The sequence below is a fragment of the Rhinolophus sinicus genome, linkage group LG14, assembly GCF_036562045.2.
Source record: "Rhinolophus sinicus isolate RSC01 linkage group LG14, ASM3656204v1, whole genome shotgun sequence".
Lineage (NCBI taxonomy): Eukaryota > Metazoa > Chordata > Mammalia > Chiroptera > Rhinolophidae > Rhinolophus > Rhinolophus sinicus.
Window position 1 is genome coordinate 11074515 of NC_133763.1, and position 24045 is coordinate 11098559.

General features: G+C 39.6%; 1 protein-coding gene across 2 annotated transcripts in view; it reads left to right on the forward strand.

Moving 5' to 3' along the window:
- The window catches only part of SLCO5A1 (solute carrier organic anion transporter family member 5A1), a 114848-nt gene that overhangs the window by 28549 nt on the left and 62254 nt on the right, over positions 1-24045 (forward strand). For both annotated transcript variants that reach the window (XM_019726187.2, XM_019726176.2), the window contains exons 3-4: positions 15114-15246; positions 20960-21177. In XM_019726187.2, coding sequence (XP_019581746.2) covers positions 15114-15246; positions 20960-21177 — 351 coding nt within the window. The remainder of the gene's footprint in view (positions 1-15113; positions 15247-20959; positions 21178-24045) is intronic.

A 24045-nucleotide genomic window follows, 5' to 3' on the forward strand; every position in this document is an offset into this window, starting at 1 on the left:
TGACACTTCAGAAAACTTGGTGCATAATATTAATTAAATGCTATCCTGCTAGACACAGCTTAGAATTCTTATTTTTAAAAATGCTCTTAGTAAGGATCTGTTTTTACCCCCCTCACCATATTTGCCTATTAGTGAAACTTCCTAAAAGTAGTTTAAAATGGAGGGATGGATGGGTCATGGGGTTTAAAAGACTTGATAAATCTGTATCATTGAGAATGGACTAAAATATAAAAAAGAGTTGCCCCATATCAAATGATGTTATTTATTTAGGCTGTCCCTGCTACAAAATGCAGAACTTTTAAAAAGAGTATAGGAAATTAGAAAAAACTCAAAGCAATTTTTGATCATCACTGTTGACATTTTATATACTAGTTTCTTTGGTATTTTTAGAAGTATATTAACTTCCCATTTTGAACTATTAAATATTACATAATAGCTATATTATCTTTAGTCAGGTCAGAATTAATGCTCTGTAAGTGATGAGATTACTTTAGAAATGTCCTTGAGAACTTGATAAAGTGTGTGAGTAAATTTGAAAATTTAACATAGTAAATTCATGAAAACATCTCTAAGATAACTTTGCTCTGAAAATTATAATAGCTCCTCTGGCAATTCAGGATTTTCTTTTTAAAGATTGGTACTTAGTGTTGAGATTGCTTATGCATTATTTGGCTGTTGCATAAATTAATATCTTACACCTGGGAGAATACTGATAGTTTGATTTTTTTTTTTTATGGTTTAATTTTGATATTTGTTTTGTAAAGTGGGGTTTCATTTGTGGCTTCATTTAAATCACATGGGAAGACCATGGCATAGTGGAAATGTTTGGGCTCTGGAACCAGATGGACTTGGGCTTGAATCTGCCACTTACTAGTTTTTCTTGACATTTCAAAGGTCAGAATTCTCCTGTAAAGTGGGAACTCATTAAACTTATTATTCAGATATTTTGTTGTGAGGATTAGCTATCGTGTTTAAAAAGCACAGAAGAGGCACTTAAAAGTATTAGTTTTCTTCTTCCATTTCTCTCTCTCCTTAAGCCTTCTCAAATTCTTTATAGAACCACCACTTAGCACTTATCATAGAATGTCTTATGTTGGTAATTATATTTTCTTGTGTGTTTCATTCCTTAAGAAAGAGTTCCCCACAAACTTTTTTAAATTTTTTAAAAATTTATTGGGGTGACAATTGTTAGTAAAATTACATAGATTTCAGATGTACAATTCTGTATTACATCATCTATAAATTCCATTGTGTGTTCACCACCCAGAGTCAGTTCTCCTTCCATCACCATATATTTGATCCCCCTTACCCTCATCTCCCACCCCCCACCCCCCTCACAAACTCTTTATAGGAAGGGGCATGGCTCTTTTTATCACTCATAATATTAAATTAAAAAAAAAATTTCAATTGTGGTTGACATTCAATATTATATTAGTTTCCAGTGTATAGCCTAGTGGTTAAGACATTATATAACTTACCAAGTGAGCCCCCTGATTGGTCTAGTATCCACCTGGCACTCTGCATAGTTATTACAATATTGACTATGTTCCCTAAGCTATACTTTACATCCCCAGGAGTATTTCGTAACTATCAATTTGCACTTCTTAATCTGTTCACCCTTTCCACCCATCACCCAACCCCCCTCCCATCTGGCAACCATCAGTTTGTTCTCTGTATCTATGAGTTTGTTTCTGGTTTTGTTTTTTTCATTTATTTTGTTCATTTATTTTGTTTTTCAGATTCCACGTATATATGTCACTCATAATATTTAACCCCAGGTATTTCAAACAGTATAATTTCAATAAGTAACTACTGATAATGAATGATTACGGAATAGGGTGTTTTGGGTAATTGAGTATTCTGATTTTCTGATAACCAGCTATACAAATTTCATGTTCGAAGACTTTGGAAACAAAAGTACAGTTAGCACTAAAATGATACTGAATATAACATCATCATCCTTTGGTGCCTCTGAAGATACTTTAAAGTCCTGTATTGTCTCAGAATCATCACATTAACTATCAAGTTAGATATAATAATGGAAGTAATAATGATAATTGTTAGAGCTGACATTGACTGAGCACTTAGTAAGTGCTAAGGGTTTTATGTGCATTATCTCATTTATTCCCTGAATAACTCTTGGAAGCAGATAAATTATGGTCCCCTATTTATAGATGAGGAAGCATGTCTAGCAAGATTAAGTATCTTTTCTAAGAGCGTGGAGCCCGTCCCCGACAGTCACAGACATCGGATGCTGAAGCCAGTGCCCGACGAACCACTCAAATACTGAGCTGAATCATAGTGGCCCCTGGGACGCTGAGCATTAGTTTTTTGTTTGTTGTTATCGGTATATAGGTATTTATTAGTTTTGGGTGTACAAAACAAAACAATGTAATAACTAGACATTTACACCCCTCACAAAGTGATAACCCCCTCCCCCAACCTACTACCCCTCTGATATCATATATAGCTGTTACAGTTCCATTGATTCTATTCCCTATTCTGTGCTCCATATCCTGTGACCATATATATATATATATATTTATAGTTACACTCAGTATTGTTCAGCTTCAGCTTCAGGTGTACAGTGCAGTGGTCAGGCATCTATACTGTCCATGACGTGGTCTCCCTAATAAGACATGTGCCCATCTGATACCCTACAAAAACTTTACAACATTGTTGATTATATTCCCCAAACTGTCTTTCGTAACCCCGTGGCAACCTTGTGGTTACTAATTTGTGCTTCCAATCCCCTCACCTTCTCTCTCATCCCCACACCCCCTCCCATCGAGCAACCATCAGTTTTTTCTCTATATCTCTGAGACTATTTCTGCTTCGTTTGCTCATTTATTCTGCTCTTTAGGTTCCACGTATAAGTGAGATCATATGGTATTTGTCTTTCTATGTCAAGCATTACTTTTTATTTAAAACAAAATACCTGATATTAGATTGGTCATTTGCCATATTTCCTTCTCATAAAAGTTGCCTGTAGACCAGCTTTCCAAGTGAGAATTTATTCTACTACTGTAAGTTAAAATGTTGTGTGATAAAAGAACACAAAACGTTTAGGCATATTAACTTGGTAAAATGGCTTGTGTTTATAAATTATCTTTGTTATTGTTAGATAACAAAGAGTCAGGGGTTATCTATTTTTAATTCAGATGAATTGATTCTCTTCTTTCATCCATGAGGTGGTTACAAAGGAACATGCCTTAAATTAGGACAATAACAGTACCCACTTCATAAGGTTGTTGTGAAGATTAAGTGAGAAAATGTATATAAAGGCATTTAGCATAGTATCTATATATAATACATGCCCAGTGTTATCTTTCAGTAATAGTTCTGTCAGTGACTGTAGACTTTGACAACTACCACTTCTCTAAATACAAGAATAAGCTTTACAGTGAGCCCTAGTGTAATTCATTCTGTACTAGAATGAATTCCAGTGGATTGATGGGAAAAATGGGGTAATGTTAAAGATGCCCTAAAACATTTATATCACTTGACTACCTGTAAAATTCAATGGAAGGCCATGATGATGCCAGTATGTAGGGACATTTGCACATGCCTTGTGCCTAAGTGTTGCTCCAGACCTGGATCTTTTCTATGGGAGTCATGCTTCTTCGACTGCCTGGAAAGCAAACCGGAGTTGTGTCACACCTATACCTGCTCACCTGCAAGGTGTTTCTTGGCAGTGACTTACCCTTCCCAGGAGATAGATTTAATCTGCTCTTAGCAGCTGGTACACTCTTCTGAGTCTTCACCGTAATCACTGAAATAAATGTCATACAACATATTTGGAATGTAGTTTTCAGATACTGTACATTTCTCTGCCATCCTTATGGCAGCCAATTAGTGATGAAACTAGAGATGAAAATGTAAATAATGAGCTTCTTTTTTTCATTTAGAATGCTTTTAAGACTACTGCTACTAACAGTTCCAAAAATATTTTGAGATTTTTCAGCTCTTATGGGATTAATTTCTTCAGTACTAGAGACTGATATACTTCTAATAATTAAACTTTTGTTACTTTTTTTTTTTTTTGTATTTTAGAGACATGTATCCATAAATGGAAAGAGGGTCAGCTTTGGTTTCAGATAGAGCCAAGTTCTAATTTTCACTCTACCACTTACTGGTAATTGATGATGTCCTAACTTCTCAGGGACTCAGCTTTCTCATCTGTAAATTGGGAGGATAATATTCTTTTTCCATAAAGCTGTTAGTGTTGAATGACACAAAAGATGAAAAGTACTTATTGCAGTTTCTGGAAGATCGTCAAGAAACAATATCAATAGCTGTGATATCATGGTACTTCACAGTGAATTATAGTTCAACAAAAATATTACTTGCGGTTTATACTCTTGTAAATTGAATCTTTGAGAAATTGTCAACTCTGGAAAAATGGACTTCACAAATGAATTTCTTTGTTGTACTAATATTCCTTACTTTTACATTTATATTTTTTAATGTACATAGATAACTTACTTGTTAAGCATAAAATGCTTATAGAAAAGTGGCTTTTCCAGATATGCATTTAAACACAATCTTGTCCATACCTCTGTGATTTACAGCCATAGCTTAGATAATTATAACTGTGTTAGAGGTGAAAATGAAAACAAATCATGAGTGCACGCATTTAGCTGAAACTTCTACAAGGTAAATTAAATACACAATAAATGATTATCCTTATTAATTGCACAAGTTGGCAAACTTTTTCTATAAAGAGCTGTATGGTAGATATTTTAGTCTGAGGGTCATCCAGTCTTCATATCAAGTACTGAGTTCTGCTGCTGTGAAAGTAGTCACACACAATATGTAAATGAATGCATGTGGCTGTGTTCCAATAAAACTTTATTTACCAAATTTGGCCCGTAGTTTGCCGACTCCTAATTTATTATAATGATTTAGCCTGGGAGATGTCATCATCAAGTATTGGGCAGATCAATTTTAAGAAAAATGGAAGGATTGCTTTACAAATACTGTATGCTCATTCATTGGACACTTACTGGGTGTCAGGTGCCCTGTAGGAGGTGCTGTAGATATAAGAACAAATAAATCAAGTCCATTAACCTGTAAAGCCTTCCTTCAAGTTAAAAAAAATATATTTATCTTAAGTTTACACAAAGACAATACATTTGATGGCAGGAGTGTTAGCAGTTGAAAGAGATAAACGTACTAATTCTAGATGATATGTGAAAGCCTTTTTCCCTTATTACAATTTGTATTCAATTAGAAAAAGATGAAAATATGGACTGTTATAAAGAAAACACCAAGAATACCCATTGTAATTTCACTACCTGAGCCAACAACTTTTAATACGTGGCATATTTATTTCTGGTGTTTTTTTTTTTTTTTAGTTTCGGGTGTACAAAGCAATGTAATAGTTAGATAGTTACACCCACCCCTCACTAAGTGATAACCCCTCTCCCCCAATCTACTACCCCTCTGATGTCGTATGTAGCTGTTACAGTTCCACTGACTCTATTCCCTATGCTGTACTCCACATCCTGTGACTATGTATATATTAAATTATAGTTGACATTCAGTATTATTCAACTTCAGCTTCAGGTGTACAGTGCAGTGGTTGGGCACCTACACTGTCCATGAAGTGGTCTCCCTAATAAGACAAGTGTCCATCGGATACCCTATAACATCTTTACAGCATTATTGATTATATTCCCCAATCTGTCTTTCGTATTCCCGTGCCAATCTTGTGGTTACTGATTGTGCTTTCTAATCTCCTCACCTTCTCCCTCGTCCACACCCCCCTGGTCTTTTATTTTAAATGACTTCTTGAGGCATAATTTACATACCATAAAATTCACCCACTTGAAGTGTGCAATTCAATGACTTATAGAATCGTGTAATTATCACCAGAACCCACTTTTAGAACACTTGTCCTTTTTGAGGTAAAATTGACATATTAAAATAAATGCACACAATTAAATTGCATAATTTGATAAAGTTTGACACATATATACACCCATGAAAACTTCACCACAACCAAGACCGAACATTTCCAACGTCACCAAAAGTTTCCTTGAGTATCTTTGTCGCCATTCCCTCCTGCCAACCCCCTCCTGTCTCCAGGTCACCATAGACTGTTTTTTATTACTTTAGTTAGTATTTTCTGGAATTTTATAAATTGAATCATACAGTATGCACTCTTTTATGTCTACTTTCTCTCACTCAGCATAACTATTTTGAGATTTATCTATGTTTCAGCATATATCAACAGTTCATTTCTTTTTATTGCTAACTAGTATTCCATTGTATGACTATACTACAATTTATTTATCCATTTACCTCTTGATGGACTTGTTTGGTTGTTTCTGGTTTTGGGGCTACTTCAAATAAAGCTGCTCTGGATTTTTGTAACTGCTCTAAAATTTTATAACTCTTTGTATGGACACATGCTTTCATTTCTCTTGTGGAAATACTTTGGAGTGAAATGGTTGAATCATCTGATAGTTAATATTTCACTCCTTAAGACACTGGTAAACTGTTTCCCAGAGTGGCTGTAACATTTACATTCCACGTCAGCAGGGTTTGGAGGTTCTAGTTGCTTCCCTTTCTTGCCAATACTCAGTATTGTTTGTCTTGTTAATTTTAACCATTTGAATAGCAGTTTAGTGGTATCTCATTGTGGTTTTAATTTTAGTTCTCTAATCACTGGTGTTGAATGTCTTTCACATGTGTGTGCTTACTTGGCATCCATGTATGTTCTTTGTAAAGTGTCTATTGAAAATATTTTTCCCAATTGTTTTCTCCCAGAAGTTTTATAGTTTTAGGTTTTACACATAGATCTCTGATCCATTTTGAGTTAATTTTTGCATACAGATAATTTCAGCACCGTTTGTTGAAAAGACTATCCTTTTTCCATTGAATTACCTTTAGACATTTGTCAAAAGTCAGTTGCCTGTAGGTATATGTGTGGGTCTGTTTCTGGACTCTCTTTTCTAGTCTGTTGATCTATTTGCCAATCTTGAAGCCAATATTATAATATCCTCATTACAGTATCTTTATACTAAGTCTTGGAATCCAGTGGTGGTAGTTCTCCATCTCTGTTCTTTTTAAAAATTGTTTTATCTATTCTGTGACGTTTGCATTTTCATATGAATTTTAGAATCACTTTGCCAATTTCTCCAATGAAGCCTGCTGGGATTTTGATTGGAATTTCATTGAATTTATAGATTGATTTTGGGGAGAATTGACCTTTCGATGATATTGGGTCTTTTGACCCACAAACGGCATATCTTGCCATCTACTTAGATCTTTAATTTCTTTCAGCAGGGTTTTGTAATTTTCAGTGTAGGTGTTGTACATATATTGTCAGATTTATCTCTAAGTATTTTATGTTTTTTGATGCTGTTGTTAATGGCATTGTTTGAATTTCTGATTGTGGCTAGTATATAGAAATATAATTGAATTTTAAAACATTGAACTTGTGTCCTGCAACCTTGCCCAACTCACTTATTTCTAGTAGATTTCTTTGTAGATAGTCTTTTTAAGTGTATGTTTTTTGACGTAATTATGATCACACTATTAACAGAATTTTGTATTTTTAATTTTCACTTAAATTTTAAAAATATGTATTTTCCTCAAGGTTATAAAAGCTAAATATTAAAATTAAGTTGCATTAGTCTCAAAATGTAGTTAATCACTATTATTAATATTATTACTTTTTTTCTACATCTATAATTCAGTGATAAATGTCATCATGAAATATATGGTGAATTTCAGTCCAAAAGTTTGTACCACTTGTGTTAGAAATTGCTGCAAAAGTAACTGCGGTTTTTGCAATTATTTTTAACCTTTTAAACTACAATTACTTTTGAACCAACCTAACATAACTCCGTACCAGCAATGGATGAGAATAACTCACTGATTTTGTGTCTGCACTCAGTACTCTCATATTTTAGCCTTTGCTGATTTATTGAGTTGTATCTCATTGTTTGCAGCTTCTATTTCTTTGACTAACTCCTTGAGGGAGTCGAACCAGCAACCTTGTGGTTGAGAGGACGCGCTCCAACCAACTGAGCCATCCGGGAGCTCAGCGGCACCTCAGCTCAAGGTGCCGTGTTCAATCTTAGTTGCAGGGGGCGCTGCCCACCATCCCTTGCGGGACTCGAGGAATTGAACTGGCAACCTTGTGGTTGAGAGCCCACTGGCCCATGTGGGAATCGAACCGGCAGCCTTTGGAGTTAGAAGCATGGAGCCCTAACCGCCTGAGCCACTGGGCCGGCCCCTATTTATTTATTTATTTGTTTGTTTGTTTGTTTGTTTGTTTGTTTATTTAAGGAGGGCGCAACTCACAATGGCCCTTGCAGGGATTGAACCTGCAACCTCGGTGCTACCAGCACCACGCTCTAAACAACTGTGCTAACTGGTCACCCCGGGAATCTATTCTTTTAATAAAACATTTTTCTTTTTGCGGTGAAATACAATTTTTAAAAATTTGAACTGATTTTTTTTTCATGCTTTCGCGATAGCAGTCCTTATAGTTCATTTTGAGGACTGGATTAAGTTTATAGATAGTGGTCACTCACAGGTGGCCAGTTTGATGTTTTAAAGCCACAGCACATTAAACACTTCATTCCCATTAAACACTCCAGACATTAAGTGCAACTGGCTGTTTCTATATGTGCTTGTGTGTTCCCTTTTAGAATACAAGTTCCTTTGAAAATATTTGTCAAGGAAGATGGTGAATTTAAACCAACTGTGGCTCACTATGGCAGTGAGGAAAAAATACTTGAAATCTCCTAAAACCCTCTTCCCTTCTCATTTGCAACCTAAGATGCTCTCTGGATATTTAGCACAGTGATAAGACTGTCCCTGGATGGCTGTGGCAGCTCTTCTTTGGCTGTCAGGCCTGTGTCAAAATAACTGAATCACTTAAAAGAAAAATAAATTGCTGCTCAAAATAACTGAGATCAAAGATCTCTTATCTGCCTGTGCTTGTGAGTGGAAGGATTAAGCGAGGGAAAACTTCTTTAAATGTGATGCTCTGAAGAACCTTGACTAGTTTTCAAGACATTATGTAAGTTGAATGTGAGTTGGTGTCATGCTGCTACATTGCGGTGAAGTGTGGATTGCTTTTCATGCCCTCTTATTACCTGCAGCAGCTGTGCCACCAGACATATGCAAGAGGGTGACCTCCTCTCATTATGTCCCCGACTGGGTTTCATAGTCAGTTGAGGACCTGGGGCATCCACGCATGATGTTTCTCTGTGCGACCACCCTGAGTGCAATCTTGTGTCCTGAGATTGAGCCTCAGTCACACTTGTAGCATCCACCCCACCAGTTTTAGTTCCCAGCAGTGTTCACTGCCACATGGGGCAGCTGAGAACGTGGGTCCCATGCCATAGGGCACCCGAGGAGGCAGTGGACCACGAGCACTGAGACGTGGGAGGTGGCGAGCCACATGGAAGGAGAGTCTGATAAATTAGAGGCCAAGTGCAAATGAGGGCCTGGCAAATAAATCCAGGCCAATTGCAGAGGCTCTGAGAACTCTGGAAACCCCGTTGGGGAGGATGGTGGCCTGTAGAGAGCCTGGCGCAGGTAAGGGTCAGGCCTGGAGTCGGGTGGGATAAGAGCCCAGGCTCTGTGGCGTGAACCACAGAAAGTCACTCGGCCAAACCAAGGACTTCATGGGGAAGGAGGACAGAGAGGACCCACAGGGACAGGGCATCCCCAGGGCTCTTGGGAACAGGTGCCAACGGATAGATGGCTCTTCAAGGCACAGTTGCAAGAATGAATGCACTTCGACCGCTTGTGTTACTCCACTTGAGATTGGAAACCCATGTCTTCATGTCTTGTCTATTCAACGATATTAGTGCTTATGGTTGGCACTGCTTAGGTATGGACCAGGCGTCAGTGAGAAAAATAGTCCTTGTTCTCATGGAACTGACACGCCAACGTGAGGGACAGATACTAAGCAAACAAAGAAATGTCGTGTTGTGTGGTGGTGTGTGCCATGGTGAAAACCCCAGCAGGGAAGGGTGATAGAGGGTGACGCGGGTGGGGTGCCATGTTGAGATAGATGGCGAGCGATGGCTTCTCTGAGGAGTGATATTTGAGAGAGGTGAAGTCACTTCTGCCATTGCACAGAAGGGGGAATGGGGACCTCAGTGGAGGCAGTTTGATCCAGGGTCTCTCCTCACATTGCCTCCACTGTCCTGGCTTCAGTGTTTCCTGTGTGAATAGTGTGTGTGGTAGGGCTTGGGGGAGATTTAGAAATGTGTAGTTCATCTTGCCTCCGTTTAGGAGCATCTAATCTAGTTGGAAAGATGAAAGTGGTGACGAGCGGTGTGTAGCAATAGTACCCAACTTGCTACAGTGGTTCTGCATCGTATAGGTCCGAGGAGGCCTCATGAAAGAGCTGGGCTTTTGAAAGATGGTGAATGCAGTATCCATAGAACTAGCTGCGCAGATGATATTCTGGAAAAAAGGAACAGGGAGTGACCATGCAGCCAACACATAGGAAACAGAGACCCTGGGGATGGGTGAAGCCTGAGGGGACGTTACTGGGAGATATCAACACACTGACTGGGCAAGATGAGATGGAGGCATAGTCAGGAGAGAAATAACAGTGGCCAAGGTTATGGGAAGCAGGCTAGGGGTCATGTGAGGACAGAAATGTGAGATGAGCAGGAAGTGATAGCAACAGAAGAGTGAGGTGATTTCAGGTGGCTCAGTACCGAAGCCCGTGACTAATGAGCAAGTGACAGGAACCTCTTGTCTTGCCGAGGAAGGGAGGAAGTAGGTCCAGACCAAGGAGAAGCCAGACATGTAGGAGGGGAACAGGGGACATGGTCATTCTTTGGACCATGATATTGTTCTAAAATAGAGTGTATCGATAGAAAATATGAGGTTTGGGGTGGCCAACGGATGAGGAGACGATTGCCATTGAAAAGGTAGTTTGTTACCCACCGTTGCCAATAGGAGGGGTCAGGCCCTGTCACAGGGGGCACATGGGGAAGCAGCAGGGTTAGTCACAGGCAGAGAGAGGGAGGAATTGTGGGCTGCAGCCTGTCTTGTGGTTTCCCCAGGAAGGAATGGTGAGGTAGGGTAAGCAGGCTTAGTTAGGCTTGGCTAGTTTGAATAATTGCAGCTGGCTCTGGGGTGTGGCGGCTGTCACTCATCTGATACCTAGGGCAGGTGGATGGTGGCCTGGAGTGAGAGGCCAGTAAAAGAGGTGTTTGGGTGTGGGCTCTGGATTGGTTGGTTTACATTTGAAAAGTGCGCTCACAGGCGAGTTGTTCATCATCTGTAGGAGCTGGCTACCCTGGGAGGGGTCAGCAAGACTCCAGATGTGGAAACATCAGGACAGAAAATAAAAGACATGGTGAGTATGGATGTGTAGTCACCCCATAAATATTTGTGGAATGTCTCCCGTACCCAAACACTAAACTACGTGCATCAATTCATATAAAACACTGGCAACAGGGCCAGCCTGTTCTCATTACAGCCCTCACCATCTGCCAGATTTTCCACATGCTTTACGAGAATTAACTCATTTACTGCCTATAACAACCCTGTGAGTAAGTACTTTGACCATCTCCACTGAAGACGCTGAGGCTCAGAGAGGTTGAGCAACTGGCTAATGGTCATCCCAGTAGTAAGAACCGAGCTGAGGACTTGAACCCAGGAGTTTGGAGTCTGCTTCAATCACTACATCATACTATATATATATATATGAGATGGCTCTTGGTGTCAAGGATGAAGAGCTACTTCAAAAGATAAGGTGGAAATGTTTGAAGAGATAAGTAGAAATAACTCTTGAATGAATGGGATGGTCCAGGGTGCTTGCAGAGGGGAGTTGGGAGTAACCCGGGAGTAGGTGAGGCAGTTCTTGCTGTGTGGGAAGGACAAATGGATACGTCTTTTATGTTTATATTGTGGTTCCATGGAATAGCCTGGACTCCCCGTACAAACTCCTCATCATGGGAGGAAACCGATGACGGTATCATCAGATCTGATGAGACACAGCCCCGAAACATGAAATTTACTAGGTTCACGATATGAAATACGGCATCTCCTGTCATCAGCTCTTATCTTAAGCGGTGGTGCACAGCGAGGGAGCGCTTCACCATCGACACCCACTGTTGTTCATGACAGTAGACACTCCCTGACTCGGTGGTTGTGACGAAGGTGCTGAATCGTGTGGGTTGTGTGTCCCCTGTGCGACCTGGGTGCTGGGACACAGCAGCGAACACCCAGACAAGAGTCTCCACCCTTGTGGAGCTTCTGTTTTGTTGGGGAGGACAGGTGACTAACAAGATGAACACAGGAAATCATGTAGTGTGTTAGGCGGTGACACATGCCAAGGAGAAAACTAAAGCAGGGAGAGGGTGGGAAGGAAAGGGGAAAGGGGAAGGCCTCAGTGAGAAGGAAATGTTTGAGTAACTACCTGGAGGAAGTAAGGGAATGAACCATATGGGTGTCTGAGGAAACACGCACACAACACACATACATACACACACACACACGTGCTAATACCTGAGGTGGGAAGGTGCCTCGAAGAGTAAGAAGCACGAGGAGGTCAGTGGTGCAGTGTGAAGTAGGACGGGAGCAGAGCAAGCGGAGAGATAACAGGGGTGGGTCACATGTGGGCAAGTCCTGGTAGAGGGGTAGAGGTAAGGACAATGTGCTGAATACTGGATCTGATTTGATGGTAGAACCAACAGGATTTCGTGATCTTAGATGCAAGCGGTGACAGAGGGACTAATGCTACATACACATTATTTATACTGAAAAGTACACTGTGGGCACATGTTGAAAACCTTTGACTGACAGGCATGCATGATGAAAAAATGTGGGTTTTCATGCATATTAAAAAAATCCCTGTAAATGATATAGTTTATGGGGACTCTGAAGAGAGAGAGAGACCGCTCGGGAGGATGGTCAGTGCTGGACTTGGTTGGGCCTTGAAGAATGGGCAGGATTCAGATAGAAAGGCCCTGGGTGGGGGCAAGTTCTGAATGTCATTCTGTGTGGAACCCAGCGTACAAGCAGTAGGTTTTAAGTTCGAAATGGCAACCGGGGTCCCACCCTTGAACTCTAGGTGAGCAGTAGAGACTTCTTCTGTAGACAGTGGGGGGTGGAGGTGACTGGGAATTTTTGACTGGGGGAGGGAGTGGGATGAGTTTGCATCAACAATCCAGCCCTCTAATAAGCTCTGAACGAGGGCCCTTGGTTAATCAATGAATAATATTAACTCGGTGGCCGGAATGATTTATTTAGTAAATGCTGCCATGTCGACAAGTTATTATGTATATTTTTATATATTTATATGTACTTATTGGTATATATTTATAAATGTACACACATATGTATGTATAGTATAGTTATTATATTATCCTGTATAGTATTGCCTATAGTAGAGTTGTATAGATATACATATATAGGTATTTATTTCCGTTAATGAGAATGATTTGGTTGGACTTACACTGTTTGCTATAGAACAAAAACATTTTTTTCTGATTGCACAGCTGAATTTTAAAATGCTCTATCTGTGTCTCCTAAAGTATGTATTAGGTTGGTGCAAAAGTTATTGCGGGTTTTGCAATTATTTTAAACCTTGGAAACCGCAATTATTTTTGCACCAACCTCATAGTTACGCTTTCTCAGTGACAGCTGTTTAATTGGATTTCCCTGCTCTGGGTAATTTCGAGGTCTTGCCAGCAGCCATCCTGCGCATTGCAGCTGGGCGGTGCAAGATGCTGCCACCAGTGCCCCAGGCACAGACACTATGGCAGAAATACCCTTTTCCCCATCTGTGTTTGTAAGACGGTCTCTTTCATGCCAGCGGAACTATTTTCGGAAGATGACTCACGTCACATTTTGGCCTCATTACAGTTTTAAGTTGTAACTGGTGCTGGTTTGCCTGGAGGTGTAAACAGAAATTTTATCTTCATTTGCATATGGAAAGACCTGGGACTGGAAAAGTGCTTTCTATTCTTGAGTTCTGTTTTAGGCCGTGAACAGGGAGGTGAACAAGATATGTATCAAAATTCTAATTTCGTTTTATTAAAAGTGTGCTTCCAAAAGAATACCCATTACTTCTGGCTGTGCCTCCGTTTCCAAACACAGGTGGAGGTCAAAGAACTTAATGTCTTATTATTACAAGCAGATGAGTCTGTAAAACAAACGAACACTGCTTTCGCTATTGAAGCAACGTGAAAAGGGAGAGCAGATGTTAAATTACTGTCTGCAGTTTTAAGAAACAGAAGGGACAAGATTATTCAAAGTTTAGGTACAGATGATAAAGTAACGTGCAGCGATTCTGCATTTAAATCACAGCATGAAAACAATGTAAACAGATGACAGTGAATTTGTTATTCTTTGCTGTACGCCCATTTTGATGGCCGTATTTTTTGGATAGAATGACAACCTTTCTGATCTGCTGAAAGACCCTCCCCACCCCCCCACCCCCCACCTCACTGGACATGTGCTTTAAAAAATTATTTTCTCGTTCAACTGTGGGTTGGTCCTTTCCATTTGGGTCATCTCACTCATGTCATTTAAGGGGATTTAGTAATTTTTAAGTAGGATTCCTTAATTAATAATAAATTGAATGTACTGTGAGATCTTTGATTCTAAAGTGCTGATTTGAAAATATTAGTGATTTGAGGGTGCTTAAGCAGCTTTGCCAATTCAATTGCATCCAGATTCAAGGCAAAATCTGGCCTTGAGTTCTGTCAACCTGTTGGAATCTTCCAGCTGTGACAAGTGACATCTACTCCCCCCCTTTTCCTTATGTTGAGACTACCTTTTATCTTCTCTTGATTATCTGGTGACTGCCTCATTAACTATCCCAGGTCTGTACTTTCAGAAATGTAAATTGAGTGGGTCTGGGGCAGGGACTGAGCACTTATTTCAAAAAACAAAACAAAAGCAACCAAGAAGTTCTCCAGATGATTCTGATGTTCTAAGAGGACATGGTTTGAAACCCAAACGTCGACATAGACACAGTCTCTGAAGTTCTCTGTGTTTGGAAGTTGTTAACTGGACTTAACCGTTGCATCCGTGCAGTGTGACTGAAACGAGACAACGACTGAAGCTTGAGGAGCATGTTGCTGGATTTCATGTGTCCCCTTTTGTCTCCTCAGCCATCATGTATGTCATGGGAGCACTTGGTCCTGCAGTGGGATATTTGTTAGGTGGACTTCTGATTGGTTTTTATGTTGATCCCAGAAACCCGGTTCACCTAGACCAGAATGACCCTCGCTTCATTGGAAACTGGTAAGAACTGTTCACTAAATGTTTCATTTCACTTAGGATTCATGATAGCGTCAGAGTACCCTTGTCGGAGGAATAAAAATTTGCCCAGTGGGAAGATGAAAAATAGTTACAAGTCACCAAGAGGCGGTGGTAGGCAAAATAAGAGTCCCCCAAATTACCCATGTCCTAACCTATGAATGTGCCACTTTGCAGGGCAAAAGGGACTTGGCAGAGGGGATTAAGTTAAGGATCTTGAGGTGGGGAGATTATTCTGGGTGAGCCCCGGAGGACCCACTATAATCACAAGTGCCCTGATAAGGGTAAGGCAGAGGCAGGAGGGTCAGAAAAGGAGAAGGGGATGTGACTGAGGCAGAGGCGGGAGTGATGTGTTTGAAGATGGCGGAAGGGACCTCGGGCCATGGAGTGCAGGTGGACTCCAGCAGCTGGAAAAGCAAGGAAATAGATTCTCCCTAGAGCCTCCTGAAGGAATGCAGCCCGCCAACCCATTTTAGACGTCTGTCCTCCAGAACTATAAGATAATACATGTGTGTGGTTTTCAGCCGCTGAGTGTGTGTTGATGTGTGATCGCAGCAACAGGAAACTAAGAGCGAGGGTTTGGGGACATCAACTTAGTCCCCATTCTTTCAGACGGATGCGTTTGTTTCCTTTATAGGAGAATGGGGGAAATGGGTGATGTGGCCATGTTGGGACTTCCCTGTACTTTAATCAGAGCTTTCATGATCTTTTCTGTGCCTTTAAAAAATGCATTCTTTCCATTTCCTTATTATGTTGTGTTTCTGCTTTGTCCACCCTCCCCCAGTGCCCAGAGCTCCAGCTCTACTTTTCCATGTCACCCTCTCAGTGAATCAGACGGTTTAGTCAGTAACAGTTCATTTCTCTACGTGTGCTGGAGATTTAGCTACTCTCTCCCTTGCTGGCCTGTAATTGTCTTGCTAAATAAGTAACGTCTAGGGCTTAGAATGAGAACTCCACTGTGGATGTTAGGTTATTTATCCAAATAGCCAGGGCTGTGTCTGAGTTCTTCATAGCCCTCAACTTGAACATGAGGTTTTATTCCCCCCCCCACGATTGTAAAAACCAACTGGAAGTATTGGCGTCCCAAATTCATTTAACATGGATTAGAAATAGTAACAGTAATAGGAATTAGTAATTAGATTATTAGTAACATTGATAGTAAATTTTCATTTTATAGCAAAGAGAACACTACAGTATTAGAAATTAGTGTCAAGTAATTACTTTCTAAAGAGTTCCGTAGAGTACTTGGGTTCTCCCTCTGCTTCATTATAAGATAATAACCTCATAACTCTGAGGTACGTGGGAATAATGCGTACCACTGTCTATTTTCAAAGCAGTTAACAAATATTAATTAGGCTATACAACACTTCTTCCATTCATAAGTAATGCTCTTTGAAGGTGGAAGTGCTCAGAGCTAGATGAGCCTAGCCTGGTAGAATTTCGAAATTGTACAAAAGGAAGTTCCCTTGTCAACATGAGGGGAATCACACAGGAGTTTTAAGTGCTTGACTGATAGTGGCATTTTTTTTATCTTAACTACTGTTTTCTTTGCAGTTTTGAAATAAATCAGAGTAAGGATTTTGTTGTTGTTGTTGTTCTCAGAAAACTAAGTTATTAAAATATATTTGTGAACAGCCAGTGCATATTCTGTGTTCTCTATAGATGTCTGCCAGAAGGGCATGGTAGCCAGGGTGCGTCTGGAGGGAGAGAGAAAGGAGACCACCTCGGATAGGGAGAAGGAAGGAGGCAGGAGCATTAAGCTCACAAGTGCTTTATACTGTCTTTAAACAGTTTTCTAGTAACCATCAATCCGACTGGTAGCAAAGTGGAGTAAGAGCGCAGACCCTGAAGCCACAGTCCCCAGGGTTTAAATCCCTGTCTGCCACCTAAGAGCTATGTGACCTTGGAGAAGGTACTTAACTTCTGTCTCTGTTGTTGCCGATGTTTTTTAAATCCATAAAGTAGAAGTAGTTACAGTACCCACTTCATTGGGTTGTTGTGAGGAGTGAATGAGGCCACACAGGTAGAGCTCTGTACTTGCTACACGGTGTGTTAGCTATTATTCAGTCCTTTAGTTTCATCAGTGTTCAAAGAGTTTTATGCGTTTTAATGGCCCAATATTAGTTCTACAAATGATAAATTTCTCAATATGCAAGCATAAATAGGGGTCTGTTTAAAAATAAATTTTTAAATATATTTTTTGTTTGAGATATATATATATATATATATATATATATATATATATATACATTTTAAATTAGTTTCAGGTGTACAAAACAACATAGTGATTAGACATTTATGCCCCCCCACAAAGTGATCACCCCACCAAGTCTACTAGCCCTCTGACATTGTACATATTATAATATCATTGACTATGTTCCTTATGCTGTAGTTGACATTCAATATTATTTTCTAGTAGTTTCAGGTGTACAGCACAGTGGTTAGGCATTTATATAGTCTATGAAGTGATCCCCCCAATAAGTCCAGTACCCTTCTGACTACCTACATAGTCTTTACAATATTGATTATTGAATTTTATTCATTGAGTACCCCTATTTGTAAGACTGCTACCTTGAACAAAGACATAGTTATTTCATGCAATGTTATTTTATACCTGCCCCGCAGAATGATATGTTTCTCAACAACTGTATGCTGAAAAAGTGAAGGAAGGGGAGAATGAACGCTGCTAACATTTACTGGGAACTTTCTATGTGTCAAGCATTATACTAAGAGCTTTATACACATTTGCTTTTACGTCTTATAACAACCATTTGTAGTCACTAATATTATGCCCATTTTGCAGATGAGGAAATTGATGCTCAGTGATTTGAGTAACTTGCCCAAAGCCTCAGAGTCAGTGAGAACTGGGGCAAACGGAGTCCAGGGTAGATGTTTCAGTCGATATAGTTAACTGACCCCCTCTTGGTGAACAGTCTCCAAGTAATGGTTCATTAAAAGGAGTTAGGGACCCTGGCTTTTCAGTTTTGGCTCTTCTGTATGTGTCTTTTACCAACATATAATGCACACTTTCTTGTCTTACTCAGCTTTTCTCAGGGTCCTCTTTAGCACCATCATTATATCTAACCCCCAGCTGTAGACCATTGAAAAATGTGGGTTGATTAGCTCTGCTTAGAAATATCTCTAAACTTTTTAAAAAAGGTTTTTATTAACACATTTTTTGTGGGAAACGAGTGAACTCGTCATATCGCCTCTAGTTGGAACCGGCAAAAATTTTGCAAAGTAAATAAATAGAGACCTCTTTTTAAACTAAAACACTGAAAGTTTCATAGAAAAATATCAAATAGATCGAAAGATATGAATATTTTACGGAAAGTCTAATTTTGTCGAGAAAATGTCAAAAAACCCCCGCGTTACGACGCGATTTGGCGGGAAAATGCCCGCTTACAAAGTGTTAAAATATAGCAAACATACAACATTATATTAGTTTCAGGGGTACACCATAGTGATTCAACATTTATATTCAACTCACTAGAGAAGTGATCACCGCGATAGGTCCGTCCTACACTGTACCTGCTACCACAGTAAGATTGACTATATTCCCCATGCTGTACATCACATCCCCGTGACTTATTTATTTCATGCCTGGAAATTTGACCCTCTTATTCTCCTTCATCCTCTGCTCCTCCTTTCCCAAACTTTTACATTATTGTTTATTTGCTATAATTCTTCCCCTTCCGTTATTTATTCTTACTTTGGGCTACTATAAGTGTATCTTTAATGTTGGCATATAATTTCAAGTCAAAGGCTCTGGGTGGGGGTGGTGGGGGCTTGAGTGCATATCTACATAAAAACCAACAAAATAGTACTGAATTGATTGCTGATGGGGCAGGCATTTTATTAGGTCCATTCTATACATTGTCTTACTAATTTTGATGATCACCAAACAGTTATTATTACCCTCCTTTCGGAGGAGAAAGTGGGTTCAGAAAAGCGAAATAAATTTCCTAGGATCTTAGAGCTAGTAAGTGGTAAAGACCAGATAAAAACCCCATTCTGTCTGAAGCCACAGCTCAAGAACCGTCCCTTACACTACGCTGCCTGCCCTCTTGTGGAGAGAACATGAGCGGTCTACGGGCCTGAAGGTTCAGGAGACTTTATAGGGTTTGCAAAAATATTCAAGAATGGGTGATGAACAGGGCCCAATAGTAGAGCCCGCATAAGTGGCCAAGTACTAAAGGGGCCAGATATTATAATAGCTGTGTTCCCTGCAGACAGATGACTTGTATTTGTTAAAACCTATTTCATTCAATTTATTTATTCAAGAAACTTCTTGAGTACCTGACATGTATGAGGCACTGATTATATTCTGAATAACTGAGATTGCTGCAAGTTTACCCTGAGCATCTTCTCAAAATAAAGTCTCTTTCTGATTGTCTTAAAAATCTTTATTTGATACAACTTTAAGCATCTTTGAAAATAGAATACTGGATTCTTAATGACTGGTTCTCGGAATCAGTCTCTCAGCTTCACTAAGACCTTTGGCAGCTAGCAACACTTTAATAGAAACACTCCTTTTATACATGCATTTTCACTTTGCAATTAATCTATAGTCTCCCTTGTTTGAGTTCGACAACACTCATGCTTAAAATGCGGCTTGCATTCCAGGTAAAACTGATGGGAACATGTTGAAACAGAGGATAGCGTCTGAGCGTTTGTGAACTTGGAGGCTTTGAGGACAGAGTTTGGAGTTGAGGAATCCTAGTTAGAAAGTGGTGGCCCTGTTAGGTAGGACCAGCGGCCTCTATTTGTTAAGAAAAAGTTGAAAGGGGACTGAGAAATTGCCCCTGGGGAATTATGTGGGCAAGAAGCCCAAGGCCTTAATACATGGCTCGAATGCAGGACTAGAAACCGGGTTGTACTGTCTGTATTTGCTTTCTGGTCTCTGCCGCATGGCAACCTTAGATGGGTTCAAAGACAGAATCTCAGTTTTGCATCGCTCAAGTTCTACTTCTCCTAGAATTCTTTCTGACACACTTTTTCCCTATCTGAACTGTTACAGCATTCATAGTCTATAGGACATGAGCTAATGCTTAACTGTGTACGTTCTTGCATTTCACGGAGACCGTTCTTATATTTTTAGCTCGCTTACAACTAGATTGCAAGTTCTTGAAGCCAGGATCAAATGAAATAAATGTCTTTGATGGCCCTCATGATTAAGTATGGTGAGAGGTCAATACATTCTTAGGTGCTTGTAGAAAAATATTTGCGTGCCCTCAGCCATTTAAAATACATTTTCACATGCGATATTAATGGTTTTCTTTTAGGAAAACAGCATCTATATTGGTCCACAAAGCGTGCTATAGAGTCTGTATTACTTTTTATTAAATTTATGAGTTAATTGATTTATTATAAAATACACATTGTAGCAGCACTAACACTGTTAACCAGCAGAACTGCCACATATGTGATTAAAAACACTGAATGAAATTCTAGTCAGGTTGTTGATTATAATATTCATTAAAATGCGAGTATAGTTATTGGGTAGATTTCTCACTTATACAACAGAGAGGCAGGGTCCCTGTATTTTTCAGTTTGTCCGGCTTCCTATTGCTTTCAACTGATGAAGGTAAAAAGTTTTCCCTGGAGAATTTTAGTGCCACAAACTTGTACTTTGCTAAGTTGTTCTCACTCATAATGCAAAAGCCATAAATGCTATTCACATTTCCCAATTTTTTAGGTGGAGTGGATTCCTCCTTTGTGCCATTGCAATGTTTCTTGTGATATTCCCAATGTTTACTTTTCCAAAAAAGCTTCCGCCTCGACACAAGAAAAAGAAAAAGAAAAAATTTTCTGCCGATGCTGTTAGTGATGATGACGTAATGAAGGAGAAATCAAACAATAGTGAACAAGGGGACAAAAAAGTTTCTTCTCTGGGATTTGGAAAGAATGTCCGAGGTAAAGTATATCTTTTTAATGACTATGTGCGCGGTACTTTAGATCAATGTTATGCAAACCGTCATCCCAAGCCAGTATTGCACACCAACAGTTACTGGTCTGCGACAAGGTGAGTACTGCAATTGAGAGTATTTAAGAACCTTTTAAGAAATTTGACAGTTATATTATGCCTGTAAAACCTAGTAGTTAATTGGGCTTATATTTTGTATGTTTTTTAAAAAAATTCATTTTCTAATGTTTCATCTTGAATGGATTTTGCAAAATTATCAGTACATGATAGACTGGAAATAATAGTGATAATAATAATAATAATAATAAGAAGAAATGATTCTTTCTCATAGATTGTTTGGGAAGCACTAATTAAGATCCAAAGATACTGATACAAAGATACAGATATGTATCATTTACTATATTTAGAGCTGTCTGAGTTTTACAAAATACTTATTGCATTCTATAATGGATGGGTCGTTTCAGGGGAACGGTGGGTTTGGTACTATGGCGTGATCCTGTCCTAAGTGTAAACGTACTACTAGACTGGGATCTCATTCAGTAGTGGCTCGTCCAATGTCTGTGCGTGGCCAGAGAGAAGAGCAGCCCAGGGATGGGCCTCCAAACACAATGTAAAAACAGTCAGAAAGTCTCCGTGACGTGGGTGGTCTATTTTTTAAAATCTCTATTTCTCTTAAAAATAACTACATTATTAAAGGTAGGTTAGGCAGTTCTCAAACCTAAACAATGTAACTGAATCTTAACGAGCTAAGCTTTGTCTAGTGGTCAGTATATTGGCTGAGTGGCAATAAATCCCTTTAATCTGAAAAACCTACAGAGCTACACTCCCGTTAGTTTCTGCTATTTCCTGAATTCCCTGACTTGATTTTTTTTTTTGAAATTATGAAGCATAATATTTATCAAATGCTTACATTGGTCAAAGTGCGAAAGGAATTGCGATTTTTACAATTATTTTTAACCTTGTAAACTGCAATTCCTTCTGCACCAACCTGGTACCTAGGCACATTACCCTCTCACTTTGACTAGGCACACAGCAAGGCCAAAAACGCACCCGCCCGGCCTAAAAGGAAGTTACTGATATATGCTATACTGTTTCTGCAGCTTAAGGACAATAATGGCTAGATTGGACTATTTTTAAAGTCTGTATTTGTTCAAAGCCAGTGAAGTGATATTTCATTGGAAATGCTTCTTCTCTATTAAGTTTTAGATTTGCCTCCCCCACCCTCCCCCAATCATTTGGTTACAACATGTGCTTTTGGACCTGTCAGAATTACTTCTGCTTTCATAACATAAAGAATTCTCTGGATGCCATTGTATCCTGAGCTCTTACCCCGTGGACCAGCCTGTCATTTTTCACGGACGTATTGTGGACCACCACCAGGGAGTGACTTTTTCAGTGTCGCTGGGAGCAAGGTTGATGTTAAGGAATTTACAATCCAGCGATAGACTTAGCATCTCAATTTATGGAGAATATAAAGTAGACGAAAGGGGAGAAATAGGCAAGCTAAAATTGTATATTTTATAGCTGAGGAATAGATGACTCGAAGGTGAAAGATATGCTCTGTTGGAGAGTAGACAAGAGAGAGAGAGAGAGAGAGAGAGAGAGAGAGAGAGAGAGAGAGAGAGAGAGAGAAGGGAGATATTAAATACCAACAGTGGAGACGACTGTTGATAGGATTGGAGTTGTTTTGGAGGAGGCAGTGTAGACGGTGCTGTCAATGCCCCATCCATACTCCAGACCTTTCCGTCTTCATGGCGGAGGCTTGCCAGTGGCCAGTGCTTGCATCATTTGTCTGAAGTTTTGCTTTGTGGACTGGGAAACTGCTTGGCTCCTGCTTACGGCAGGTACAAGTGCCAAGGAATGAGCACCCTGGCCCCCCCACTCCCAAAGCAGTGTTCAGCGATGGCTGACAAAGCCCAGCTCCCTCACCTCATGGAGGAGACAGTTTTTCCTTGTGTTTCTACTTCCTTTGTAGGCCGACCTCTCTGCCTGTACATCACGGCCACACACCCTGTCTAGCATTTCCTGAACCAAACCAACCATCTGGACTTGAATCCTTCTCTCCAGACCTGCTTCCGGGGAGCGGGGCAGGGAGACATGCACTTAGGTAGGCAGGTTCCAAAGTGATACAAGCCATCACAGAGTTTGACACTTACTTTTTCAAAATTGAATCTATACACGATTTTGTCGGCTCTCTTCTTGTACTGCTAGGGATGGCTCTCGGCTGTTTTTTCTCTGCTCAGGTTCATGGTTCAGGGTATTTTCTTTTCAAAGAAAGAATCAAAGGAGTCTTTTAACAGGGATGGGCAGTTGGTGTATAAAATCTGTTTCCATTCTAATTTTCTTGTTAGTATTTTTGACAAATTCTCAACCTTCTTAATTGGTGCCTTAATCATGATGGCGGATCTCAACTTCTGCGACTAAACCCGATTAGGACACAGAGCTGGTTCATTTTATTACTTCCACTTGTGCTGGAGTCTCTAATTGTATCTAGACTGGAACTTCAAGAGACCCTTCCTCCTGTTAAAAAGGAACCCTGTTTTAATGGGATTATAACATGAAAATATTCTGCTAAAAATGATTCAAATGATGTCAATGATATTGGAATAATATATTCAATTAGAATCTATAAAGTTAATTCATATTTATCTTGCACATATTGATTTCCTTTCCAACATCTAATAGCTATCACCTAGAGAAAATGAAATTAGAACTATAGTCTAATATTTAACCTGATTTTCAAAAGAACAAATGAAATCTCTGGGAACCATTCCACTGTTGACATAACTTGTATGTTATGACGTAACTTTCATCAGTGAAAGTCATTATTAAGGTCTTAAATTAACGAATGGTTACTA